Source organism: Lepidochelys olivacea, assembly GCF_965140295.1.
Source record: "Lepidochelys olivacea isolate rLepOli2 genome assembly, chromosome: 1".
In the NCBI taxonomy this organism is placed as follows: Eukaryota; Metazoa; Chordata; order Testudines; family Cheloniidae; genus Lepidochelys; species Lepidochelys olivacea.
Window position 1 is genome coordinate 262485243 of NC_140411.1, and position 27287 is coordinate 262512529.

At 46.4% G+C, this 27287-nt stretch overlaps 1 protein-coding gene across 1 annotated transcript in view; it reads left to right on the forward strand.

Moving 5' to 3' along the window:
• MEI1 (meiotic double-stranded break formation protein 1) overlaps positions 1 to 27287 on the forward strand; it is a 66374-nt gene that overhangs the window by 12265 nt on the left and 26822 nt on the right. Inside the window, exons 6-20 of the mRNA XM_084648261.1 lie at positions 3157 to 3360; positions 5472 to 5602; positions 6141 to 6255; positions 9853 to 9969; positions 10816 to 10915; positions 13945 to 14079; positions 14427 to 14541; positions 16310 to 16401; positions 17596 to 17737; positions 19164 to 19275; positions 19941 to 20001; positions 22023 to 22120; positions 22935 to 23109; positions 23207 to 23354; positions 23859 to 24143. Coding sequence (XP_084504387.1) covers positions 3157 to 3360; positions 5472 to 5602; positions 6141 to 6255; positions 9853 to 9969; positions 10816 to 10915; positions 13945 to 14079; positions 14427 to 14541; positions 16310 to 16401; positions 17596 to 17737; positions 19164 to 19275; positions 19941 to 20001; positions 22023 to 22120; positions 22935 to 23109; positions 23207 to 23354; positions 23859 to 24143 — 2030 coding nt within the window. The remainder of the gene's footprint in view (positions 1 to 3156; positions 3361 to 5471; positions 5603 to 6140; positions 6256 to 9852; positions 9970 to 10815; positions 10916 to 13944; positions 14080 to 14426; positions 14542 to 16309; positions 16402 to 17595; positions 17738 to 19163; positions 19276 to 19940; positions 20002 to 22022; positions 22121 to 22934; positions 23110 to 23206; positions 23355 to 23858; positions 24144 to 27287) is intronic.

Consider the following 27287-nt stretch of genomic DNA (forward strand, 5'->3'; position numbering starts at 1 on the left):
CAGAAAACAGACTTCAAAGAGAAACTGCAGAACTAAAATTCATTTGCAAATTATCACCATTAATTTGGGCTTGAATAGGGACTGGGAGTGGCTGGCTCATTATAAAAGCAGCTTTGCGTCTCCTGGAATTGACATCTCCTCATCAATTATTGGGAGTGGACTACATCCACCCTGATTGAATTGGCCCTGTCAACACTGGTTCTCCACTTGTGAGGTAACTCCCTTCTCTTCATGTGTCAGTATATAATACCTGCCTCGTTGATAATGGGCTGTACGTGATGGCTAGTGGTGTTCTGTTATTTTCCTTGTTGGGCCTGTCCTATAGTAGGGTGATTTCTGGGTACCTGTCTCACTGTCAATCTTTTTCCTCATTTCCCCAGGTGGGTATTGTAGTTTTAAGAATGCTTGATAAAGATCTTGTAGGTGTTTGTCTCTGTCTGAGGGATTGGAGCAAATTTGGTTGTATCTTGGGGCTTGGCTGTAGACAATGGATCGTTTGGTGTGTCCTGGATGGAAGGTGGAGGCATGTAGGTAAGTATAGTGGTCAGTAGATTTCTGGTATAGGGTGGTGTTTATGTGACCATCACTTATTTGCACTTTCGTGTCCAGTAAGTGGATCTCTTGTGTGGAGTGGTCCAGGCTGAGGTTGATGGTGGGGTGGAAATTGTTGAAATCCAGGTGGAATTCTTCAAGGGCCTCCTTCCCGGGGGTCCATATGATGATGATGTCATCAGTGTAGCGCAAGTAGAGGAGGGGTGCTAGGGGACGAGAGCTGAGGAAGCATTGTGCTAAGTCAGCCATAAAAATGTTGGCATACTGTGGAGCCATGCAGGTACCCATAGCAGTGCCACTGACTTGAAGGTATAAGTTGTCCCCAAATCTGAAATGGTTGTGGGTGAGGACAAAGTCACAAAGCTCAGCCACCAGGTGTGCTGTGGCCTCATCAGGGATATCATTCTTGACAGCTTGTAATCCATCCTCCTGTGGAATATTGGTGTAAAGAGCTTCTACATCCATGGTGGTCAGGATGGTGTTTTCAGGAAGATCACCAATGCATGGTAGTTTCCTCAGGAAGTCGGTGGTGTCTCAAAGATAGCTAGGAGTGCTGGTAGCGTAGAGTCTGAGGAGAGAGTCCAAATAGCCAGATAATCCTGCCTTAAGAGTGCCGATGCCTGAGATGATGGGGCATCCATGGTTTCCAGGTTTATGGATCTTGGGTAGCAGATAGAATACCCCTGGTCGAGGCTCTGGGGGTGTGTCTGTGTAGATTTGTTCCCATGCTGTAGCAGGGAGTTTCTTGAGCAGATGGTGTAGTTTCTTTTGATACTCCTAAGTGGGATCAGAGGATAGTGGCCTGTAGAATGTGGTGTTGGAGGGTTGCCTGGCAGTCTCCTGTTCATAGTTCGACCTGTTCATTAAGACTACAGCACCTCCTTTGTCAGCCCCTTTGATTATAATGTCAGAGTTGTTTCTGAAGCTGTAGGTGGCGTTGCGTTTTATACGGCTGAGGTTATGGGGCAAGTGATGCTCTTTGTTCACAATTTCAGCCTGTGCACATCTGCCTTGTCAGCACTGGTTCTTCACTTGTAAGGTAACTCCCTTCTTTTCATGTGCCTGTATATATATGCTTGTATCTGTAATTTTCACTCCATGCATCTGAAGAAGTGAGGTTTTTTACCCATGAAAGCTTATGCCCAAATAAATCTGTTAGTCTTTAAGGTGCCACCGGACTCCTCGTTGTTTTTGTGGATACAGACTAACACAGCTGCCCCTCTGATACAGTCAGTCACTTTCCCAAGGTCACAAAGCGAATCTGTGGCAGAACTAGATATTGGATTTCTTGAGTCCCTGTCCAGTGCTTAGCCACAAGACTGCTCTACCTCTCCTGGCCAGTTCAGCCTGTTGAAGACCAGCTGTCAGGGTTCCTTCCCCACTCTGAACTCTAGGGTACAGATGTGGGGACCTACATGAAAACCTCCTAAGCTTACTTTTACCAGCTTAGGTTAAAACTTCCCCAGGGTACAAACTATTTTACCTTTTGCCCTTGGACTTTCGCTGCCACCACCAAACGTCTAACACCGATTACTGGGAACGAGTCCGTTTGGAAACGTCTTCCCCCCCCCAAATCCTCCCAAATCTTACACCCCCTTTCCTGGGGAAGGTTTGATAAAAATCCTCACCAATTTGCATAGGTGACCACAGACCCAAACCCTTGGATCTTAAGAACAATGAAAAAGCAATCAGGTTCTTAAAAGAAGAATTTAAATAGAAGAAAAAGTAAAAAGAATCACCTCAGTAAAATCAGGATGGTAAATACCTTACAGGGTAATTAAATTCAAAACATAGAGAATTCATCTAGGCAAAACCTTAAGTTACAAAAAGACACAAAAACAGGAATATCCATTCCATTCAGCACATCTTATTTTCTCAGCCATTTAAACAAACAGAATCTAACGCATATCTAGCTAGATTACTTACTAAGTTCTAAGACTCCATTCCTGTTCTGTCCCCGGCAAAGGCATTACACAGACAGAGAGAGAGGCTTTGTTTCTCCCTCCCCCCAGCTTTTGAAAGTATCTTCTCTCCTCATTGGTCATTTTGGTCAGGTGCCAGCGAGGTTATCCTAGCTTCTTAACCCTTTACAGGTGAAAGGGTTTTTCCTCTGGCCAGGAGGGATTTTAAAGGTGTTTACCCTTCCCTTTATATTTATGTCACCAGCCTTAGTGGAATTTGGAGCTCTGTTTGCCTCTTGGGAGACATGCATGTGGTTGCACTTCCCCAGGTCTCCCTTCCCCAAGGTAGGAGTGTCGGTGTGAGCATGCTCAGCCCCTGAGTAGAGGAGTCGGGGGGCGTGTATTGTTATGTAGTTTAACTGTGAGCCCCTCAATTGTTACAGCATCACTCAGTCCTCAGAGAATCACAGCAGTTGGCCCCACATCTCTAAATATAAGGTTTGATTAGGGAAATAGGGAAAGGTCAATTAACATGCCTTAGCTAATCTCAACCTAATCTCGACCTCTTTTCCTAGCCTGCATGGACAGGTCTGTAAAGTGTTTGTGGAAGCTTTTGCAGGGAATGTGCCTCTGCCGGATGACTTAGAAATGTCTGTTACCAGTGTTTTCTCTCAACAGCGGTCATTGTCGTTCACCACTCTAGGTAACTTAATGGAACACCTGCTGGCAGGCTTGATGTACCCCAACGAGGGTATAAAGGCTACTGTCTGCTATCTTTACGGCAAGCTGTATTCTTCCCCCATCAGTTCAGAAAGGCTGTCAGTGCACTTCACAGAGAGGCTGTGTGACCTCTTCCTGGCTACCCTAGGGAATGCACAAACAAAGGAACTGCAGGTTAACTGCATGGGTAAGACACCTCAGAGAAACAAAAGGTGGGGGTTGAGGGGGTGAGAGAACCTGGATTTGTGCAGGAAATGGCCCAACTTTATTATCATGCACATTGTGTAAAGAGTTGTCACTTTGGATGGGCTATCACCAGCAGGAGAGTGAATTTGTGTGGGGGGGTGGAGGGTGAGAAAACCTGGATTTGTGCTGGAAATGGCCCACCTGATGATCACTTTAGATAAGCTATTGCCAGCAGGACAGTGGGGTGGGAGGAGGTATTTTTTCATATTCTCTGTGTATAAATAAAGTCTGCTGCAGTTTCCACGGCATGCATCCGATGAAGTGAGCTGTAGCTCACGAAAGCTCATGCTCAAATAAATTGGTTAGTCTCTAAGGTGCCACAAGTACTCCTTTTCTTTTTTTGAAAAGGTGGGGGGTTGTCTTTGTTAGTTTGGGAGTCCTAATGTGTGCTGGATTCTGAATTGTTCCTCAGAACTCTGAACTTGCAAACTCTCAGCTGGTTGGACTGTTCCGGAGGTGGTGAGCATACTTGTCCACAGCTGCTGATCCCTTCTGTTACTGCACAACAATTGGTCATCCTAGCCCCATTGCCAAACCCTCCTGGTATAACCAGGGAAGCAACACACCCTGTCCCACCTTGTTGCTGGAACCCCAGTGGTACCTGCTGTAACTGTCTCTGAAGGCCTCCAGCTTGCACCATGGCTTGACCTATCCCAATTTGACTATGTCATCTTCCGGGAAATCAAGTAATCCCCTAAGGTTAAAGTGACTGATTCTAACCTCTACATACAATCAGATAGATTGGTTTTGTAAAGTAGCTGGATTGATTCTGAGAAATACAACTTGGAGATATGAAGTGTCTCGTAGTTGAGGCTGAAAAACTAAAATGGAAACTGGCTTTCTGTCACAGGTGCTGACTTTCCAATATGCTCACCTCTTCCCACGCCTGGCCCACCCCTGCCCTGCCTCTTTCCACCCCTCCCCTGAGCACACCGCATCCTCACTCCTCCCGCTTCCCACCGAGATCCTCCTGCACGCCACAAAACAGCTGATCACGGTGGGTGGGAGGCACAGGATTGAAGGGGGAGGCACTGATTGGTGGGGCCCACCGGCAGGTGGGAGGCACTGGGGGAAGAAGGGGGGCTGTTATGGGGGCTGCCAGTGGGTGCTTAGCATCCACCATTTTTTTCTCCATGGGTGCTCCAGCCCTGGAGTACCCACAGAGTCGGTGCCTATGTTTTCTCTACGCTTCTGGGTCAGAACCATCGCTTTGCATAGAGCAGCAATGTCATGCAGTACACAGGATGGTTTCGTCTTCACTCACACAGCTCAAATGCCCACCACACAGCAATCTCTCTCTTTACTGTAGAAGGGGAACAGTCGTCTGCTTGCTTTTCACATCCAGCAGTCAGCCATTTGTAACGGAGGACTCTTTTCAAAAGTTCACTCCAACAGCCATGCTACATCACTTCTGAACTTACACTGGAGCGTCGCCTACAAAATCTCTTGTTTATGATTTGCATCAGTGCATGTAACGACGTACACTGTATGTTTATAATGTGCTGCTTGTGGCAGTATCTTTAAACTTGCAGCAGTTACAGAAATGGGATTATTAAATGGGAAGGTGTGAGAGCAGGTTGAGAGAATGGATAGCAAGAGGTGTGAATGGTTGGCACTAGTAAAGTACCTGAGGGAGAAACTGGTGGTTGGGTCCCTGGCTGCAAGCAGCAGAGAAGTGGTGGGTTTTGAGCTGCGCTTTTTAAAAAGAGTTTGGAGGTGAGGAATCAGAAAGGCAGAAGGAGTGGATCAGGTTGAGCAGAGAGCTGGTGCAATGGCAATTAAAGAATCCACCGATAGAAGAGGGAATGGGGAATGGAGAGAATCAGAAATGGCAAAGAGGAGAATTGGGGATGGGGTGGGGTGTAAAGCATTGATGGACGGTGGAGATACATGGGGGCATGCCCAGAGAAGGCCCTGAATGTAAGCAGAAGGGTTTTGTCAAGAATACAGAAGTGGTTAAGGAGTCAGTGATATGTTTCAGGGCAGAATGTTGTGAAGCTCCCAATCCTCCCCACTCCCAGTTTGCTGCTTGTTCTTTCTCTCCCTTTGTAGGTTTGCTAAAGGAGCTGCTGAATTCTGACCATTTTGTATCAGTTATTATGAACAATTCAAGAAGAGGGGCAGATTCCGAGAATGCTGAGTTGCTGGAGAAAGAGAACCCACTGCCGCTCATGCTCAAAAAGGTAATTGCTGAAGGGGTTACCACATCTGTCAACATGCCTTGTACAAGGGGCCAGTCAAATTATCCGTTTCTGTGAGGCGAGTTATCAATAGGAGCAGTTATTTGCTGCACTGGTTCAAGTAGCCTCATATTATGTCCTCCATACTGATCAATGTCAGATGCAGCCTAGGAAGGTGGAAATCCCCCATAATGCACCAGTTGTTCAATAGTACACAGGTAGTGAATGGAATTTCTTCCTGATCTCAGCTATGTTTAGCCCGAAGCATGAGGATTGACATAGCTCTTGTAAGCATTCGCCTGGCTAGTGCGATTGCAGAGCTATTCTTAGTCATAGGCTTCTTTAATGTTTTTCTTAATCTTGCTAAGTTACTTGCCTTGGTATTATCTTGCCATAGCAAGTTACCCTAGGGAATTATATGTTGCTTAAAGAGTCTTCTTTTTGCCTGTTTTAAATTGGTCTTTTTCAAGCCCCCTCTAGGAATTCTTTCATAATCAAGTCTGTGGTTTTGATTTTTTTCTTCATTTTTGTTTCCACACAGCTGTTGCTATCCAGAGATGAGATGCTACAGGTGGCAAGTGTTCAATGTATGACTGCTGTGCTTGTGCATTCTCCCATCAAGTATGCTCCTGCCTTCATTCATGCAGACATCCCAGGTGAAGAAATACAATAATACCTTGTAGTTCTACAGTGTCTTTCCCTCTGGGGGCACCTTAACAGTGTACAGTTTGTGCACATAGGTAATCAGCCTCAATCCGTGTAATGCATCCACCTCTGGGGTAGTCACAACAGCCATTCTGCATCAACAAAAGCCACCAACAGTATTTTGGGAAGCGAAGTGAAAATAAGCTCCTAGTTGAAATTGTAGGGGGAGTTTTATGTAGGCAGAATGTAATGTTCTGAGTTGGAATTTGGGCAGGTCATCAAGTCTAAGACGCCTCTTGCAAAAAGTGCCGATGAGGATACTTATTAACCGTAATTGGTGTAAAAACTGCACTTCCAAATGCACGGCACGGCTAGGAGGCATTGGTGCAGTAGTGATTCAGAGCATAGACCATCCTTTACCAAATTACTAATTACTTCCTGCAGCATTTGAATTTTCCTTTGAAGTCTCCCATCTAAGAATTGACTAGGCCCAACCCTGCTTAGATTATGCATTCTCATGAGACCACAGCCCATGGCAATATAACTGCAGAACCCAAACAAGCTAACTTCTGTCCTGAATTAACCCTATGTTGTCCCCTTGACTTCAGTGGCGTTGCACAGGATGTTATTCAGCTCAGACTTTGGCCCAGTATGCCAACCCAGGGAGATGTTAAACTTTAATTTCCCGTCCGCAGAGGAATTAATCACTTTGGTTTTGTGCATCCCCTTCTTTGGATGTGTAAGAGTTTGAGAGGAGGGGTCACAGCTGCTGTGACAAAGCTGGCTTTATATCCCTTAAATCAGATCAAAGTCTATAGCCATATTCCAGCTGCTTGCTAGCTCTGTACTGGAAGGATAGCAGCCCACCTGCCTTCAGGACCCTGCTGCTCTTTAGTCACTTTATTTTGAGGACAATTTCCTGGTGCAAGTGCTGGAGGAACCAACTAGGGGCGGAGCTCTTCTTGACCTGCTGCTCACAAACCAGGAAGAATTAGTAGGGGAAGCAAAAGTGGATGGGAACCTGGGAGGCAGTGACCATGAGATGGTCGAGTTCAGGATCCTGACACAAGGAAGAAAGGAAAGCAGCAGAATACGGACCCTGGACTTCAGAAAAGCAGACTTTGACTCCCTCAGGGAACTGATGGGCAGGATCCCCTGGGAGAATAACATGAGAGGGAAAGGAGTCCAGGAGAGCTGGCTGTATTTTAAAGAATCCTTATTGAGGTTACAGGGACAAACCTGTAGATGTGTAGAAAGAATAGTGAATATTGCAGGCGACCAGCTTGGCTTAACAGTGAAATCCTTGCTGATCTTAAACACAAAAAAGAGGCTTACAAGAAGTGGAAGATTGGACAAATGACCAGGGATAAGTATATAAATATTGCTCGGGCATGTAGGAATGGAATCAGGAAGGCTAAATCACACCTGGAGTTGCAGCTAGCGAGTGATGTTAAGAGTAACAAGAAGGGTTTCTTCAGGTATGTTGGCAATAAGAAGAAAGCCAAGGAAAGTGTGGCCCCTTACTAAATGAGGGAGGCAACCTAGTGACAGAGGATGTGGAAAAAGCTAATGTACTCAATGCTTTCTTTGCCTCTGTCTTCACGAACAAGGTCAGCTTCCAGACTACTGTACTGGGCAGCACAGCATGGGGAGGAGGTGGCCAGCCCTCTGTGAAGGAAGAAGTGGTTTGGGACTATTTAGAAAAACTGGACGTACACAAGTCCATGGGGCCGGATGCGTTGCATCCGAGAGTGCTAAAGGAATTGGTGGATGTGATTGCAGAGCCATTGGCCATTATCTTTGAAAACTCATGGCGATCGGGGGAAGTCCCAGAAGATTGGAAAAAGGCTAATGTAGTGCCCATCTTTAAAAAAGGGAAGAAGGATGATCCTGGGAACTACAGGCCGGTCAGCCTCACCTCAGTCCCCGGAAAAATCATGGAGCATGTCCTCAAGAAATCAATTCTGAAGCACTTAGATGAGAGGAAAGTGATCAGGAATAGTCAGCATGGATTCACCAAGGGAAAGTCATGCCTGACTGATCTAATTGCCTTCTATGATGAGATAATTGGTTCTGTGGATGAAGGGAAAGCAATGGACGTGTTATTCCTCTACTTTAGCAAAGCTTTTGACACTGTCTCCCACAGTATTCTTGTCAGCAAGTTAAAGAAGTATGGGTTAGATGGATGCACTACAAGGTGGGTAGAAAATTGGCTAGATTGTCGGGCTCAACAGGTAGTGATCAATGGCTCCATGTCTAGTTGGCAGCCGGTATCTAGCAGAGTGCCCCAAGGGTCGGTCCTGGGGCCGGTTTTGTTCAATATCTTTATTAATGATCTGGAGGATGGTGTGGATTGCACCCTCAGCAAGTTTGCGGATGATACTAAACTGGGAGGAGTGGTAGATACGCTGGAGGGTAGGGATAGGATACAGAGGGACCTAGACAAATTGGAGGATTGGGCCAAAAGAAATATGATGAGGTTCAACAAGGACAAGTGCAGAGTCCTGCACTTAGGACGGAAGAATCCAATGCACCGCTACAGATTAGGGACCGAATGGCTCGGCAGCAGTTCTGCAGAGAAGGACCTAGGGGTGACAGTGGACGAGAAGCTGGATATGAGTCGACAGTGTGCCCTTGTTGCCAACAAGGCCAATGGCATTTTGGGGTGTATAAGTAGGGGCATTGCCAGCAGATCGAGGGATGTGATCGTTCCCCTCTATTTGACATTGGTGAGGTCTCATCTGGAGTACTGTGTCCAGTTTTGGGCCCCACACTACAAGAAGGATGTGGAAAAATTGGAGAGAGTCCAGCGAAGGGCAACAAAAATGATTAGAGGACTGGAACACATGAGTTATGAGGAGAGGCTGAGGGAACTGGGATTGTTTAGTCTACGGAAGAGAAGAATGAGGGGGGATTTGATAGCTGCTTTTAACTACCTGAAAGGTGGATCCAAAGAGGATAGATCTAGACTATTCTCAGTGATAGCAGATGACAGGACAAGGAGTAATGGTCTCAAGTTGCAGTGGGGGAGGTTTAGGTTGGATATTAGGAAAAAATTTTTCACTAGGAGGGTGGTGAAACACTGGAATGCGTCATCTAGGGAGGTGGTGGAATCCCCTTCCTTAGAAGTTTTTAAGGTCAGGCTTGACAAAGCCCTGGCTGGGATGATTTAGTTGGGATTGGTCCTGCTCTGGGCAGGGGGTTGGACTAGATGGCCTCCAGAGGTCCCTTCCAACTCTGTTATTCTATGATTCTATGATAATGTACCATCATTTTCCTCTGCATTCTCCCTACCTCCTTTAAGAGTCCTATTCCACAGTAATCCTCACTTTGGCTGAGCAGAGCTGGAATCCCTTTTTCCTTCAGGACTCATCAGTGCTGCTGGACACCATCCAGAGGTGGTGGGTGGTTGTCTCCTCTTCCCTAGGGACTATTACTGAGTGTTACTGTTAAATTAGTATGGCAGTAGGGTGGAAAAAAGAAGACGTTGCTCCCAGTTAAAGCCCCTGTCGTTCTCCCTGGCCCCCTTTCCCTTACACTAGGGGCAGTTGTGCCATGCATGGCGGAGATGCTGTTTTACTACGATGGATTTTTTTGTTTGTTTGCAGAATTCCTGTTTGAGCGTCTCTCCTGCACCAGTGAAATTCTCCTCTGGTCGGTTTATTGCTGCCTGTTGCTCCTAACTGAGGAGCGGCTTTTCTTTTCCAAGTGTCACACAGTCTATGGTAGGTCCCAGTCTTTCCTAGCCTGTCAAAATTGCTAGAGTAATATCACACGGACACTGAAGATGGGGTTGGGATTTCAGAGCCTTTTACTGCAAAGTCACTGGTCCCAGTCAGGCCCCAAGTTGGTAGTAACTGAAGATTGTTCCCATATGATGCTTGTCTGGAGACTTCCATGACATAGGTTTATGGTGCCTGAGTCCAGTTCCTGATGGGCACATGTTCACATTGCAGAAGCCACCAGCACTGTTGACATTAACTGATGTCTTGGTGGCAGTCTCTAGAAGAGGCCAAGGACATAGGAAGACAGAAGCTGAATTCACCATTAGGGTGTGTCTATATTTGAGCTGGGAACATGATTCCTGGCTTGTGTAGATGTACCCACCCTAGCTCTGCTTGAGTCAGCACCTAAAAATAGCACCGTGTCTGCACTGGCAGAGGTGGTGGCTTGGGGTAGCCAGCTGAGTGTGAACCCAGAGGATTAGGTGGCATTGTACTTGGGGTAGCAACCCCAAGCAGCCATCTGGGCCACCACAGCTACGCTACTGGTTTTAGGTGCTAGCTCAAGCAGAGCTAGTGCAGGTATGTCTGCGTGAGCTGGGAATCATGCCTTCCAGCTCAAATGTAGGTGGCCTTTACAAGCGGAAGCTGATGCATGTTGGCAGAGAGCAGAGTGTATGGGGAACTTTTTGCTGCCATTGCCTAAGTCCTGCCAAGGTCAGCAGATCCTCCAACCCCCGTCCCCCTTTGAAAACTCATCTCCCACCCCCATCATAACTCTTCTTGGGCTTTTGGCGGGTGTGTTAAAATCTCCCTGATGACATCTTGTGAATGCATGCCCCTCTGCAGGCATCGAGTCTGTGGTGAGGAGCCTGAAAGACATCCTGCAGCTGAATAATGTGGAGCTGCACAAGCAGGGACTCTTGCTGTTCACTGAAATACTGAAACGGTAAGGGACTCACTCACGCTCGCTCACACGTCACTGAGTTGGAGGACATTGCGAAGGCAAGGGAGAGCACCTGTTCACCAAAGAAGGGCCCGAGAGCAAGTTTCAGATAAAACTGACTCAGCCACATCTCGTGCACCACCTACCAAAACAACTGCCCCTCAGTAGCTCCCGTCGCAGTGTCAGCAGCGGACTGAGTAAACAGTCCTCTCCGCCTTGGGCAGAACATTTCCAGGGTAGGACAGAGGCACGTTGGTGGGGAAGAGGAGGGGGGAGCCAGGGGATTGGGTCAGTGTATGCGAGCAGCTCTGCACGGCTTGTGCTGCTCTACGGCTAAATGGAGAACACAGCCTCCAGGGCTTTCAGTCCGACACCTGTCACCTGGGTTAAATTTTACACAGAAAAGAAACATTAGGCTGAAATACAAATTTGTTTCCCATCACTCTTCTTTTCTGCAAAATAGGAGAATTCATGTAGTGTCTGTTTTTACCCCACCCCCCTTTATTTCTTTGCCTTTCCATCACCCCAGTATCTCATCCTTTTTCTTTTTCACTCCGTTCCCCAAGCTGGATTTCTGCGGCGTGACATTACAGTCATTTCTGTAGCAATAAAAAATAATGTGATGCTGTTGGCACAGGATGGTGGTGGCGGGAGCAGGGTCCGTCAGAAGGAGAGAAACCAGGACATGGGAAGAGAAAAGTTCTTGCTCAAAGCACACATCTCTGCATTAATCGTTGCAAATGGAAGAGAGGATAATACTGCATCTTGCCAAGCTCATGGCATTTTTAGTATGTGGTGTTCTTTGCTGTGCTTTGAAGTACAGTGTTTCTTTCAGATGATCTGTTTTGTGCTGGGGAAAGGGATCCCATCAATGATCCTCTAATTTTTCCCCTTCTGCTTGCTCTCTAACTGAGGGTTGCTGCATTGCAGTAACACCTCCTCTCCCCCAAACCACCACAGTCACTGGCCAAAGGGGTGGCTGAATACAGGAATCCCTCCCTTAGGAATCCATTTGCTTTTTGAAAGGGTCAGGTGACTTGCAGGAGAGTCAGCACAGGAGGAGCAGCAGGCAGAGTTTGGGACCCAAACAGAGATGCTGCCATTTAGACCTTTCCTCCAATACAAGATTACATCATAAAGTACCCTACTGCAGTGATGTTTCTGCCCCCAGTAGGGAAGCGTTTCTCAAGGATTCGTGTTTCAAACAAGAAAGTAAAGTTAATTAACAAAATAAGAAAGTAAACAGAAGAAGGTGGGGTTTGATGCATGGAGACCATCCTTCCCAACAGCATTCTCCTTACCCTGTCTCCCAAGCAGCTGTTCCAGCTATTCTTTCAGTTCTTGCCTGAAGCACCCGTGCATGGGATAGGGGTGGGGTGCTGAGCTGGATTTAATCCTTTCTTCACTGAGTGACCAAATACTGCTACTGCACTCAGTCACGCTTACTCCTGGCCTTTCCCCATTGGTAAAGGCCCCTGAGGGCTGAACGCTGTGGCACTGAAGGTTCTAATGTGTTCTGCAATGAGAAGGTCAAGTCACCAAAGCTCTCATTTTTCAAGAACCAGAACCTTTTCTGAGGCTTAAAAAGGGGATGTATCCAGTCAGTGTAGTTCTCCCCATGCCTTTGCGATCCAGCTGCTGGACTGCTGGCCTGATGGCTAGAGGTGATATTTTTAAATTAAATATATTGGTCAATGTGGTGCTCTTTTCAAGATTACTTTTCAAGTTCATGGCATCATCCATGCTTCCTGGCCCCATTCGGCATTAGAAGTGCCACAATACTGCAAGAGAAGCTCTTTTCATGGCATTTCCAGCCTCTCTGGAAGCAGGGTATTTGTTTCCTTATTTAGAAATGTCTGTGTTCAGGTAGGCATTCAGGTACCAGAGTGTTGAGCATGGTGTGAAATCCTAGGGAGGTGAGTTCTTTCTCTTGTAGGGAGGCTGTTTGTCCTGAAGTTTTCAGACCAGTGTTTGCTGATCCAATCACATACTTAGGTTTTTCTCCAAATCTTCTGACATTTATTTGATGTGACGAAGTGGGAATGTTCTTGATGTTTTCTCTGAATACTGTGTGGGTGCCTCAGTTTCCCCTATGCAGTTCTTAAGTATCTAGGTGGTGGGATAAGGGTGTGTGATTGTTGCAGATACCTAGAGGGGCCGCACAGAGAATGGCTGACCCCCTGTCTCCTGGCAACTGATGGCCTGGGCCCCTCTCCTCTGCAAAGGTGCCAACTGAAGGTGTTGGAGAACAAAAAGATCAGGTGACCTCCTGGCCCCGGAAAGAGACAAAGACTGAAGGAGGAGTGGCGGGGGGGAGGGGGAAGCTGGGGGAGACTGCTGGAGAGTGAGTCAGTTTGGGCTGGCTGGGGACGTGAAGTACAGATGTGGTTGTCTGGCTCACTGCCCCCCAAAATGGACCCAGCTGAGGGGTCCTGTTCCCTGTACCTACAAGCTCTGTTTTAGACCATGTTCCTGTCATCTAATAAACCTCTGTTTTACTGGCTGGCTAAGAGTCACGTCTGACTGCAAAGTTGGGGTGCAGGACCCTCTGGCTTCCCCAGGACCCCGCCTGGGTGGACTCGCTGTGGGAAGCGCACGGAGGGGCAGAGGATGCTGAATGCTCCAAGGTCAGACCCAGGAACATGGAAGCCATGTGAGCTTCTTGCCCTGAAGACAGTCTGCTCACAGAAAGGAGACTTCACCAAAGTCCTGACTGGCTTCGTAGGGAGCAGTTCCAGAGCATCGCCCAGGAACTAATTTGCCTGTCATGAGTGGTGCTGGGATCCAGCCATAACAGACTCATAGACAGCATGAATGTTTTGCCTGGAGACTACATGAAACCCATGGAGAGTCACTATCTCAGTACAATGCTAGGACTTTGCTGTGTGACATCTGGTAGCATGGCCTGAAGCTGCAAGACTTAGCGTCTTTTGGGGAATAAACACCAAGATGGTCTTATTTTTCGATACTCTCTTTTCAAGCAGGGGTTGTCACAAAGCTTTACTCATTTGCTCCTTGTTTCCCCTTCTCAGGCAGCCAGTGGAAATCAAGTTATTCACAAATCTAGCCATGTGTAAAGATGCCATTGGTGTTCTTGTGGAGGCAGTAAAATGTCCGGTGCTGGAGGTAGCAGCAGAGGCTGTGAAAGCGGTGGCAGCTATTATGAGGTAAGCAGGAAGGGGTCTGATAGGCTTCTTTCAGGAGAGATGTATTTTGGATGTGACACATCTGTCTTATCCATATTGGCCTCTTCAGATCTACTCCTGTCTGTCCAAATCCATCACAGTTGCCTTCAACCCAGTTACAGGCTGAAGGCTTTGATTCTGTATAATGTGGCTGCACCAAGTTTTGGCTGGAGCGAGTTGGTGAAGGTGTGCTATTGTCCATCAAGTCTTTCTTCATGCTGATCTTGCCACGACATGTGATCTTCTAGGGAGTTCTGTCTCCAATGGGGAAAGTTCAGAGGCTTCTTCCAACTCCCAGCTGCTGTCCTTCTTTCTCCCCGTCTCCACAGGAAGGACCACTTGAGCTGTCCCCCAGTGCAGTATGTAGAGTTGCAGAGACTGATTGAGACTATGCTGAAGCGGTGCGCTGACCTCTCACTGCCACCCATTAACAGGAGGTCTGCAGTAAGTCAGGGAGGACCACTGCTGCTCCTCAACAGGGGTGGCGGATGATGGCCTTTGTATATAGCTGGGCATATAGATGCCGCATAAACTCATACTTCCCCCTTTTTCCATGGGTGGTGGGTAGCCCTTAGGGATCCCTGCAGTTTCTCTTTATTCCTCCTCCTCTGGAAAGGTCTCAGTTCCTCTCTAGTTGAGGCAGGCTGGGTATGGGTCCCTTTGGAGGCCATTCTTGCTTCTGCCAGATCAATGGAAATGTGGGGAGGTTTGCTAAGAAGTGGTGCAAGGATTCCTTCCGTCAGGGCTGAGTTTACTCCCTTCATGTGGTGTCCTCAGCTCCAAGAGAGTTCAAGCTCTCCACCTTCAGGCTCCTTCACAGCGTGCTTCCTCTTTCATGTTTATAACTGGTGATGTTCCTCACTCTGACTTAAACTCAGGGGGTCACATTCCTTGGGCTGTGACCCCTCTCTCACCAAGAGAGCTACCAGCAATCATTTGGATTGCAAATCTGGTCCTCTTCTCATGAAGTGGAATTGGGCAAAGATCCAGAGGTGTATTTGAGGAGGAGGAGCAATTACAGGTGGCTGAACACAAGCACAAAGGTTAAGAACCCTTGTTTTAGATCTATATGCACATGGGTTTATGTCACAGGTGTGTCTGTAATGGAAGGAGCACCTGGCTGAAACGTAGGGTTGTGCAGGTAGGTGCTGAATTTTCTCTAAAAGAATTGTGCATGGTCTGAGTAATGTAGCATCTGTTGTTTTTGTCTTATCTGATGGGGGACTATGAAGTTGTTTCATGCTGCTTGGTTAGACCTTAGATGTCAGTCTATTTGCTTTTCATGAGCTATGAGCTCCATTAGCACTAGTGAATCTCTAATAGAGGGGGAACTGGGCTGTGGAAAAGAAACCAGGTGTTGACTTCTTTTGACTCAGGGAAAGCAGAAAATGCTTATTATAAGGTGGAAGTTGTTTCAGCATCAAATGGGAAAGGGGCTCATGGACATGCAGTTCTCAGACTGCTCAGGCATCAATCTGTAACTGTTCTTAAATGTTGTCCATTTGGAGGGAATTCAGAGAAGAACAACTCAGATGATTAAGGAGCTGGTGGGTTTGACTTATGAAGAAAGATTAAAAGAGCCATGTATGTCCTTGCTCACCAAATGACTAACACCCTGGTCCTACAATTAGGGAGATGCAGGCAGACTCCTGTGGTCCCTTGAAGCCACATTGAAGTCATGGGACTCTGTGGGAGCTGGGGTCTGCCCATTCAGTCAGCTGCAGGATTGGGGTCTAAGGAGGGATATAACAATCTACAAGCAACTTGCATGATGTAAACACTGAGGAGGAAGAGGAATTGTTCAGGGTTGTCCAAGAGGTAATGAGATGAAACTGAATTAAGAGAAAATTAAAGCTGAATAGTCTGCCCAGAGCAGTGGTGGAAGCCTCATTACCTGAGCCATTTAAAACTGGACCAGACAGACCCTTGGCAATATATTGCATTGTGCAATGGGCAAGGTATTATCTAATAGACCTGTTCCATCTCTAATCTTGATGAGGGATGTGCAGATGGGTAATAATATTGAACAGAAAGGAACCCATCTGTGGATGAAATGAGTTTAGCTACAGGTTTTTTCCCCTATCCCACCCCTGGTTGGTTAGATGGTTTTGGGGGAGAACGTTAATTTGTTTCACATATAAACACAAGCTCTTGAGAACATGTCCCTGCTTCTGTCCTTTAACGGAGTGATCTTCTCTCCTCAATCTCTCAGAGTCACCTGGGGCACAGCACTCAGAACAAAGCGGTTTTGCGACAGGGGCAGTTCCTGCTCAGCACTGTGGAAGGCTTCAGAAATGCTTGTAGGTGAGGAGATAAGGGGATTTCTGTTGGTTCTGACTCTGTCTAGTCCATTGGTGAGCGAGTTTCCCCCTCCCACACACACACCCTGTGCCCAGCTAACATTCCTTACAGTCTCTCTTCAGCATGAGGTGAAAGTACAGTATATGGTCTGTCAGCACAACTTGTGGAAGGGCTGCTCTTTGGTGAGTCTGCCAGTTGTTAGCCAGATGCTAGAGCAGACTGAACTACTTAGAGGAATCATTCTCTGTGCCCTTCAAGCCACTAGAGTGGATGTATCCAGTCAGTGGAGTTCTCCCCATGCGTCTGCGATCCAGCTGCTGGACCTGCTGGCCAGAGGCTAGAGACGATTTTTTTAAATTAAATGTATTGGTCAATGTGGTGCTCTTGAAACTGGAGATTCAAGTTGTCTGTTTAGCCACATAACACGTAAACCACAGGAAGTTGCAAAGTACAGTCCCCCTCATGATGACTCTGCCCAGATGTGGAGGGACTCACTTCTAAGAGTGAGAGAAGAATCTCCTGTGGCCTATTTAATCCTTGGTGGCTTCACTGACATTCCAAAAGAAGGAGGACCCAGTACCAGTTTTGATGGTTTTGTGACGCAAACCAGTCCCATTAGAAACTTGCCTAACACCCACCAGCTCATTCCCTGAACAGCTATTAGAAAATAACTTCTGGTCACTAACCAAATTTGGTGGCTAAACTTGAACTAGTGGAAGACTGTATTCCATTTCCAGTCCCCTCGTTTTAGTAGGTGCTGAAACAATGCCTTGGTACAGTGTTAGGGGGTGCTATGCTTATATAATACTGTTTTGTGGATGAGATGCAAAACTGGGTTCATGGCCACTCATGATCATTAAATACCCTACGGCATTTTTATAAGATTTGAGGCGTTAGCCTTGGTGTTCAGGCCAAATTCCAAACTGGCTAAGTACATTTAACCAAACAATATTGTCTCCTTTCACTGCAGCAGGAATTTCATTTAATTCTTTCCCCTCTTGTGATACTATTGTGTAGTGTCACTGGCTTAAAATGGCTGTCAGGTTTGACTCGAGACAGCTCATTTCATTGACTGATCCCTGTACATACAGCATGTGATGTGCTCTGGGCTCCGTCAGGTTCTAGAGGTGTAACACACTGTAGGTTCTGCAGAGAGCAGGAGAGTGCATTCTCTGAAGTCCATGTGTATGTTTTTAGGTTAGCTGTGGAATGTCAAAGCGACCCCTTGGCTCAGGAGAACGCTTTCACTGCTCCTGGCTTGGAGAGCGAGAATACTCTGGGCAGCTACTCTGAGTTTCTGCTGAGGATTTGCGACAGCCTTTGCATCCCCGTAGTCCTGGTAGGGTTAGTTCAGAACCCACACTGTCCCTCAGGCATAAGGGGCACCCAAGCAGTGGAGATGCTTATGGGAGATTGTTGAGAAGAATTTGTGTGGGAAAGAGGAGAATTAGGGATAAACCAGTGCATCAAGCTCATACAAGTGTAGTTGTGGCATATTCTGTCTCACGCTGAGCAATCCTCAAATTATTTGGCTTATGGGAAACGGAAGAGAGAAGTCTAGAGGGAGTGTGTACGAACTCAAAGCCCTGCCTGCACTCCATAGAGAGGACAGCAAATGTCTCCAGACCATGAAGTCTCTGAAATAGCATCCCACCTAAATTATATAATAAATGACAGGTTTTGCCACTGCTGGAGGTGATGTATGTATGAACTACTGTCCCTCTTCTCCTCTCTCAAGGCCTGCCACTAGCCTGGCAAGCAACAGAACTTGCAAGTTCCTTTTCATATAGGCTTATGCAGTATATTGATTAACCTGTGGAACTTGGAGCCACAGGGCATTATTGAAGCACATAGCTCCAAAAGGCAAAGAATAAAGGTAAAAGAAGGAGCAGGTGCACATAGCTTTGTACTTTGTTTCTTACAAATCTATCACTACACCCCCTACAGACTTAGGGCAATAATGAGCAAAGCACTTTAGTGCTTATTTCCGTCTCTATTCAGCAAAGTGCTTAAGCACATGCTTAAGTCCTATTGATATCAAAGCACATGCTTAAGTGCTTTGGAGAATTGAGGCCTCAGTATCTGAACAGGAATACCATTTACTGTGATTCTGTGTAGAGTAAAAATGACAATATCAGTCTGATGCTTCAGGGCATAACAACTGCAACCAGGAAGATTTTTTCTCCTTGGTGTAGAGTCTTGCACAGTTAGGAACAATTGTTCAGAGGGGGAAGTTATTAAATCTGTCTCTGAAACACCTGGCATAGGCCACCGTCTGAGGTAGGATACTTGCTGTCAGCCGTCTTGTTGGAACAAGGGCTGTTTGACTTCAGTCGCATTTGCCTGGCTTTGTAACCATATGAGACTCACTGGAAGATCACTGATTCCTCCGGTGTGTGCTTGCATGTTTCTCATCACAAAGGCATGGGCGCTGACTCCATAGGTGCTCTGGGGCTGGAGCACCCATAGAAAAAAATAGCAGGTGCTCAGCACCCACCAACCACAGCTGTTCGGCCGGCCCTGCTGATGAGCTGTTCAGTGACTGGCAGGAGGTGCTCGGAGGAGGGGATGGAGTGTGGGTGGGAAGAGGCGGAGTGAGGGTGGGGCCTTAGGGGAAGAGGTAGAGCAAGGGTGGGGCACTGGAGAAGGGACGGAGTGGGGATGGTGCAAAGCAGGAGTGGAGCACCCATCTGGAATAATGAAAGTCAGTGCCTGTGCACAAAGGGATATGGCATTTGCTTGCTGACCATTTCCTCTCCCCACAGAAGCACTCAGAAAGGACTTCCAGCCCAGCTCTGATGGAGGTTTTCATATCCGCCCTCAGCACTCTGTTTGCTGTTGTGCCGAGCATGCAAGAGAAATTCTCTAGGAAGCTGGGTATGCAGAATTCTGACATTGTATTCACTGTGCTTCTTTACACAGTGAATAACCTGATTAACCCAGGGAACTTGCTGCTGCTGGATATGATTGAAAAAAAGAGCTTAGCAAGATTTCACATAGAGCCATTTATTTGAGTAAGACTAGTATCTGCACTTATGTTAACTAGGATAAAACCCAGGATTAAAAACAAGATCTGCTGGGTGCTGGAAGGAGTTTACCCCATAGCATAGCACTTCAGTTAGGTCCGTTATGGGAGCTTTGTACTTTTCCTCTGAAGCCTCCAGAATTGGCTACTTTTGGAGTCAGGAGATCAGACAAAGTGTTTTATTTCCTCTATATTGTCTGTTTTCTTTACTGCCTTCTCGATCAGAGATGAAGAGGAATTCACTCTCACCCTGAGCTAGTACATCTGGCAGTGCTTAACTCTTCTGAGCCTGTAGACCCAGTGACCCACTCTTCTCTCCAAAATCTGGAAAAATAATTTGCCCATGAAACCTAAAAGAGAATGAGCCTGGCAGATGCATTCTGTCTGGGGTGACCTGTGTTGTTTGCCAGCTGTTGCTTTGAAAAGCCATGGATGGTTGTTCGTGACATGGGGTCCTGCCTGCGTTCTGTGCTCTCATGATGTGTTTATCTTCTCTCCTACTCTGCCTTCTCTCTAGCATCCTCTTCTTTCATTCAACTGGCACTGGAGCTGAAGGCCAAATTCTGCACTGGACAAAGGTACTGTCCTCTATATTGAAACCAAACCAAGAGTTTCCATTTGAGAAAAGAGGAAATGTCCTATTCTTGCAGCAGAATTAAATGTGAATGTATCTGAAATACCCTCTGCTCAGTTAGGCCAGCACCATTTTCCTTCATCAGTTGAAAGACCTAAATAGTAATTGGAAAGGAAAAATGAGATTGATGGAGGTGGGATGGGAAACTGATCATGTAGTGGCAAAGTGAACTACAAACTTCTCCAGAACTGGTTTAAAAGATGCCCAGTAAGGAACATGCTGTTCAGATTCAGTAGAATGGTGCTGCTGTGATGGAGTGATGACACTGGATGCCACGGAGAGGAGAAGTTACAGCAGGTTCCATCTCACTGGAGCTCTGGCATTCCAGGAACAGAACATACCATCTGTAGAAATACTGGTTCACTGATTAGACGGGATGGGGAGGGTAAGAACGCTAACAAAATACATTATGCTGGGTCATTTCAAGCAGAGCTTGAAAGCTTATGGATAGAGCCCTGCTTGCATAGGCGACACATAGGGGGATGTGTGGGGTCAAGTGCCCCCCTCCCCCCATATTTCTCTGTGGCCTGCCGGGGAGTGGGGAAGGAGAGGGGCTCCCTACTCTCACTGCATTTGCCCCCTGGAACGCTTAGCCCCTGTCCCTAGCAACTAGGCTCAGGTGTGGAACGGAAGGGGCGGGATCAACTACTTCTCACACCAGCTGCTCCAGGTCGCTGCTCTGGCAGCGCAGCGGCTGTCTGAGAGAGAGCCTGGCTTGGGTGACTGTCCTCCCCGCTCCCTCTGCTCCCTGCCTGGGCCCAGCTGCTAGGGACAGGGGCCGAGTGAGCTGGAAACTTGCTGGGGAGGAGGAGGGACTCTGGCTCGCTCAGCCCCTGCTCCCAGCAGCCGGCTTGGATGGGGAGCAGAGGGGTGGGGCAGGGCAGGCCACCACCCCAGCCAGACTCTCTCTCAGGCAGCTGCTGCGCAGCACAGAGTAGGCAACCCAGAGTGGCCAACTTCAGCCAGCATGAGAAGTGGCTCCCTCCTGCTCCCCGCCGAGGCCCAGCTGTCAGGGAGAGCGGTTGAACGTTGAGGGGAAGTAGAGTGGAAGAAGGACAGAGCCCCCTACCTGTTCCCCCTGCCAGGTAATTCTAGTGGGGCGGGGAGAGCATGGCGGCCCCGGGCTGGGTGCAGGCAGTCGCTGGACAGAAGAGGCACATGGGGCAGTCATGTGTCCTCCCCTTTAGTCATGTGTCCTCCTCATGTGCCCTCTCCCCCAGTATCCAGAGGCACAAGTCGTCTGTGCCTGCACCGATACAAAATTTGTATCCGTATCCGATCCGCAAGCATGGTCCACTGATATCTGTGGATATAAAGCGGATATCGCAGATTTGTAGGGTTCTACTTATGGAGCACTTGCTAATAGTCTGCAGCAAGCAGGCTAGTTGCGTGGTATTGGCTCTCCTTGTATCCAGCTGCTACATCTCATTACAAGAGTAGCTAAAAATACTTCTGCTATGATCCTAGTATCACTTGTCCATGTGAGCAGGTGTGATAGTTAAAATGGGGATGTTTTGTGATTGCGATTGGGCAGGGAGGTGGTCTGCGACTGGGAATAGATGGGCAGGCGGCCCATGAAACACTGGGCTCTGTGATGGTCCTGTGCTATAGGGGTCTTCGTGAGAAGTCCTCACAGCCAGGGAGGGAAGTGCCTGGGATTGTGTTATTCTCACCCTTTTAGGTAATTTTTTTGCCACTCTTCAGTGTTAACCCCTGGAATGCCACTGCTCTGATAGCTCTTCACTGCAGTTTGCTATTCATCCCGAAATGTGTGAGGTTCCCCTGTGTCTCCTGGAGCCCCAAGCTCTGGGTGTCATGTCTTGACAGAGGAGATGTTGTGTGCAGTTAGTTGTTGCCCTTAGGTTGATGCTCTCCTGTCAAATAAACACAAGGAATCCTGAGCCTGGAGAGGATGCATCAGGCTAGATCTCCATTCTCATAATATCTTTTTGTTCTCCCTTCAAGTAACCCTGCTTTGAATCAAGCCTGTTCCAGCTTCCTCTACAGCATGTGCCTCAGCCTTCATTCAGCTGCAGAGAAGATGGAGGACTCTTCCCAGGAGGGTAAGTTTGATGAAGGAGACAATTTAATCTGGTTCAGATTGGGTGGACCCAGTCTGCCCCTGATTTAAAGGTTTTTCAGCTGGTTTAGCTTGTCTGACAGGGAGGCGAATGGGGCTTTTCTAAACATAGATACTCCATACTCAAAACCAAGCCTTGAGCCATTTAAAAATCCATCCCTCTTTCAGCAATCTCTGGGGCTTGGCTGCACGCAAAATTTACTGCCACAATACTGCTGGTATAATTATACCATGATGTGCATGCAGTTGCAGCCATGTCAGTGCCAGGATATTAGAGATACTGTGATAGTTATCCTGATATAACTCTCAGTGGGGACCCCATTCTCCTGGAATAAGAGTGCTTTTTTCCAATTTAGTTGCACCGATAATTTCAAGCCCTAAGTGAAATGAGTGTGTCGGTCTCTGACTCCAGTTCTGGGTGGGTGCAGATTTCTACACCACAAAAACCACACAGTTGGCACTAATTAGTATCTCTGTTGATGGCCTCAGCAGAGAGCCAAGGACTGAATGGGCTGTGAAAGTAGAACTCCCTTCTCATCTTTAGATATGGTCTCACTTGGTAGGGTTGAGGCATGTACAGCAGATCTGCACCAGAGAATCATGCTTTGCTGTTGCTTGTGCTATAGCTGCTCTGGGGATAAACGAAGGACTTCAGTATTTCTCAGCCAGATCCCTCCCTGATTTTATATTCCTGACTTTGGGTCGGGTAACTATGCACCTCTCGCTCCAGACCTCTCTGCCTTTGCTCTGGTATTCCCGAGTCCTTCCTGCCCTTCTCATGCTGGTTTTGTTTCTAGAGCGAGAGATGTCTGAGCTCCTGCAGAGGAGTCTGCCCCAGTTAAACTGCAACGTGCCTGAAAGCCTCACCCTCCTGTCAGAAACCCCAGATCCCTTCTGTTTAGATGAAGCTCTTCGTAGCCACCAATATTGCCTCCTGCTCCTCTTGTACTGTGCCTATGCCCTGGAAGACAGGTGAGCCGAGTGGTGTGATTGAGGAGGGGGCAGTACTGTACACAGATACCAGAGGGTTCAGCCTGTCATCATTACTATTTCCCTTCCTTGTTTGCAGGTTTGTTCCAGAGGCAGAATTATTTTCAGCCATAAGAAATTTCCTTCTGTCAGTGCAGGACCAGGGAGACTGTCCCCCTCCTTATGTCTTCAGAGCCGTTCTTTACCTTCTGGCAGTCTGTCAAGACAAAGGCGAAGCCTTAGACTTGGTAAAAGCTGATTTCATCACCACCACTTTTTACCTTCTCCCCTCCACCCCAGAAAAGTGACTGTGTGTGATGGTCAGTGAATAGACTCGGGGAGCTCACGCCATGTATACTCTCAGGTTATTTAACTGTGACAAACACTTCGGGATACAGATTGTATTGAATAAAGTTGTGTACATGTGGGAAGGTGTTTGCATGATGGGTAGTCCTGGGAGTGCACGTGAATGCTGTTATAAATTCCATAGCTTCAGTCTCCTGAGAGCAGCAGCAACCTCGGCAGTAGGCTTTCTAATGCTTCCGTTTGGCTTTTGCTGGTTTAGAACACTGAACAGAGCTTGCAAGAGTTTTTTAGACTTTGTGATTCAAAGGCTTTCACAAGACTGTATTTAATTGATATTGATAGACTGCATAAACAGGGCACATAATTGCACTTCTCACAATGGGATCTCATTACATCAGCTTCATCTAATGGTTATATCTCTCTCTCCATCTCTCCACTCTTGCCAGAGTCCACTGTGTGCCATAAGGAGGGTCCTGGAGAATACATCAGATCTGAGCTTGGTCTACATTCATCATCCTCTTCTGCTTAAATTTTTCCTGCATTACTCTGAGCTTGTGGGCAAATTTGGTCACCGGATCCTCCAGCTCTGGTTTTCCTGGGAAGACTACAGTCAGATTGAGTCTGAAGATGCTGTCTCTGGGCTCTCCTCTAGCTTGCCTGATTATCCAAACAGCTTTACCACTTTGCTTCACATCCTGAAGGAGAATTCCAGTGTTTTACTCATTTTGCTGGTATGTGACTTTCATAAGGACAGTTTGCCATCTGTGGCCCCAATTCAGGAGAGCACTTAAGCACATGGATAAGTGCTTTTTTGAATCTGGGCTTAAGCGAGCAGTCTCACATGTTCATATGCAGTCACAGACAGTGTCTGATTTGTAAAGAAAGAGGTGCTGGGGCTCAAGCAATAGAGATAATACTGTTCCTAGAACAAAATGGCACTATTCAGGCAAGGTCATGCTGCGTGGAGGAGGCCATTTTGCAGAACAACATGGTGTCCTCCTCACAGAGTGCCCTCTGCACGCACCGTACGTGCAAGGCCATGCCTTGCGTACAAGTGTGGAATTACATGCTTTACTGTAAATGTCACAGCCCGCCACTGACAGGAGAGGGGTCAGGGCTGTGCCCTGGCACAAATTAAGCTCTGGTCACAAACCAGACATGCATACCTGACATGGAAAATGGGATTGTGGGCCTTTGGCTGTACCTGGGCAACCCGCCCAACCTGCCTGGAGGGCCTTCAGCAACCCAGATAGGTAGTGAAGCCTATCAGAAAGGTGCTGCTTAACTGGCACTTGTTTATACACAGTACAAAAAAATTCATTTCACACGTACTGTGAGCTCCTTGCACACAGCTGGTAATCTCTTCTGTGGTAGCTTTGCAAGAAGTTGCTCTGTTAATGTGGGGACTGTGATAGGCTAAGGATAGAATAGGATAGGAAAGAAAGGGAGAAATAAAGAGCTTCCAAAATGGCATGTAAAGACTGGAACTGAGGGAGTCTATTTATTAACTGGGAAGTGTTTCTTTGTGCTATTCCCAGGATTCCCAGGACTGTAAATAGCACCCTGTGCTGCTCTTACAAAAACTGAAATCTGAAGCCTTTGGGATCAACGAGGCAAGGTTCTCCCAGCAGTTGGAATAATGAGCCAGATCCTCAGCTGATGTAAATCAGTGTAGCTCCACTGAAGTCAGTGACACAATGTCATTATGAAAGTATCAAGCCCTTGGTGGCTGTAAAGGAGAGTTCTTTGATAAGACTAAGATAAGTTAGCTTTTCACATAGCAAATGTATTTAACATCTCTTCAGGCAAATCTGTATGGCCTGAATCTGTAAGGGAAGCATAACAATTGTGTTGTTATTTCTTCCCAAACCTGATAAGGATACTATATATCAGAATAGAGACCTATTTCATTACTAAAACGGCTAAGCTTTTAGATAAAGTAATAGCATGCTCTTGGATAAACAGCCTCCCAAAATAATTAAGAAACAAGGTAGGTTTTATTATGAATAGGCACATACAAGGCAGCATACACAGGGCTTGGGGTGTTGGTACATCTGGCCTGGTCTAAGAGGTTGCAAAGTATTTTTTTCTCTCCAGTTCCTGAAAGGGCCAACAGACAGAATGGACATTTCTTAGAGAAATCCTTCACCATTTGAGACTAGATTCCAGAATACGAAACAGTATTCAGGCAACTGACATTTCCAGAGAATCAGTGAAAGTGAAGGATGAGCTGACAAATCAATGTGAATTAAAAGGAGGGATGCCCCAGGATGACTTATCTACCCCATTATCTTTCACAATAATTTTGAAACCCTTCATTCAGCAAACTAAAATCAGGTTAAATATTACAGGTATAAACAGGTAAAAGAAAAACAAATTGCATCATTTGTGAATGATATTATGTTCCCATTTTCTCTTTGCCATGCACTCCTACAGAAAGAAATTAATTTAGCTCTGTTTCAGGTTTTAAAGTAAACTACAGTAAATCACAGATATTGGCAATTCACCTCTCTGCAGGGGTACAGCATGATCAGTTTGAATTTAGATGAGCTAATCAAACAGTCCAGTGTCTTGGTATAAATATTCCATCAGTTATAAACCAAATTTATGAGAAAAATAACCACCATCTGTTAGGGCAAGTTAAAACTCTTGTAAAATGGAAGACTTGTCACAGGAAGACAAAAATGAATATCCTTCCCAAAATGTTTTATTTGCTTAGCTGTTCTTATTAAAATTCTGGATTAGATAGGACAGATGGTGCGTGGCTTCATTTGGGACCGTTAGCTCCTGAGTAAAAAAAAGAAAAAAATGTACACAGTGAAGACATTCTGCCAATTTTTGATTATATTCCTGACCTGTACAGATGAAGGCCACCCTGGAGTGAATTCAATACTAAATATAAGCAGTAGCTCGTAGGAACAGTGTTGTATTGTGTTAAGAACAAAGGACTTTTTGGGTCAGACCACTGGTCTATTTCTTGTGGTGATCAGTACCCTGTATCTCACAGGAAGATGCAAGAAACCCCATAATGGATGATGATGAAAAAACTTGCTCATAAGGGAAGTTTTTTCCTAACCCTGGGAAATAAGTGGTCAGCTCATGCATATAAGCCTAAGGGTTTCTATCTCTTGGAAATATTTTATCCTGTTAATATAACTGTGGATGTTCTCATTATCCATATAGATATCTAATCCTTGCTTAATAGAATTCAAATCTTTATATCTCATTGCAGTGAGTTCTACAGGGCAATTATACATAATTGCATGAAGGATTTCCTTTTATCACTCTTAAATGTGTTGTCTTTCTGCTTTACTGAATGTCCCCCTGTTCTTGTATTACAAACAAGGGTAAATAGGAGTGCTCAATTTACCTTCTCTGAAGCATTCATTACATTTATACTTCCATAATGTCTCCTAGTACTCCTCTCTGAACAGTCCCCATATTTTCAGTCTCTCTTCATATGGAAATCTCTCTATCCTTCAGAGTATTTTTGTGGCCTCTCTCTGAATCCTTTCTGTTTTGGCTATACTTTTTTGAGATGCCGCAGCCAGAGCTCAGTCTGTTATTCCAGGTGAGGGAATATTGCTGATTTATAGGATGGCATTATAATAGTCTCAGTATTTTCTACCCCAGTCTTCATAGGTCCCAATTCACCAAAGCACTTAAACATAAGCTTAACTTTAAGCACGTACTTAAGTCCTTTCCTGTTCAACAAACACTGAAGCACATGCATAAAGTAAAGCACGTGCTGTGCTGAATCTTGTCCAGAGCTAGTGGAAATTTAGCTATGAGACTCCAGGAAGGACTATGCTCGGGGCGGGGATGGACTAGGTGATCTATACAAGTCTTTTCCATTTCTAATTTCAGTGATTCTA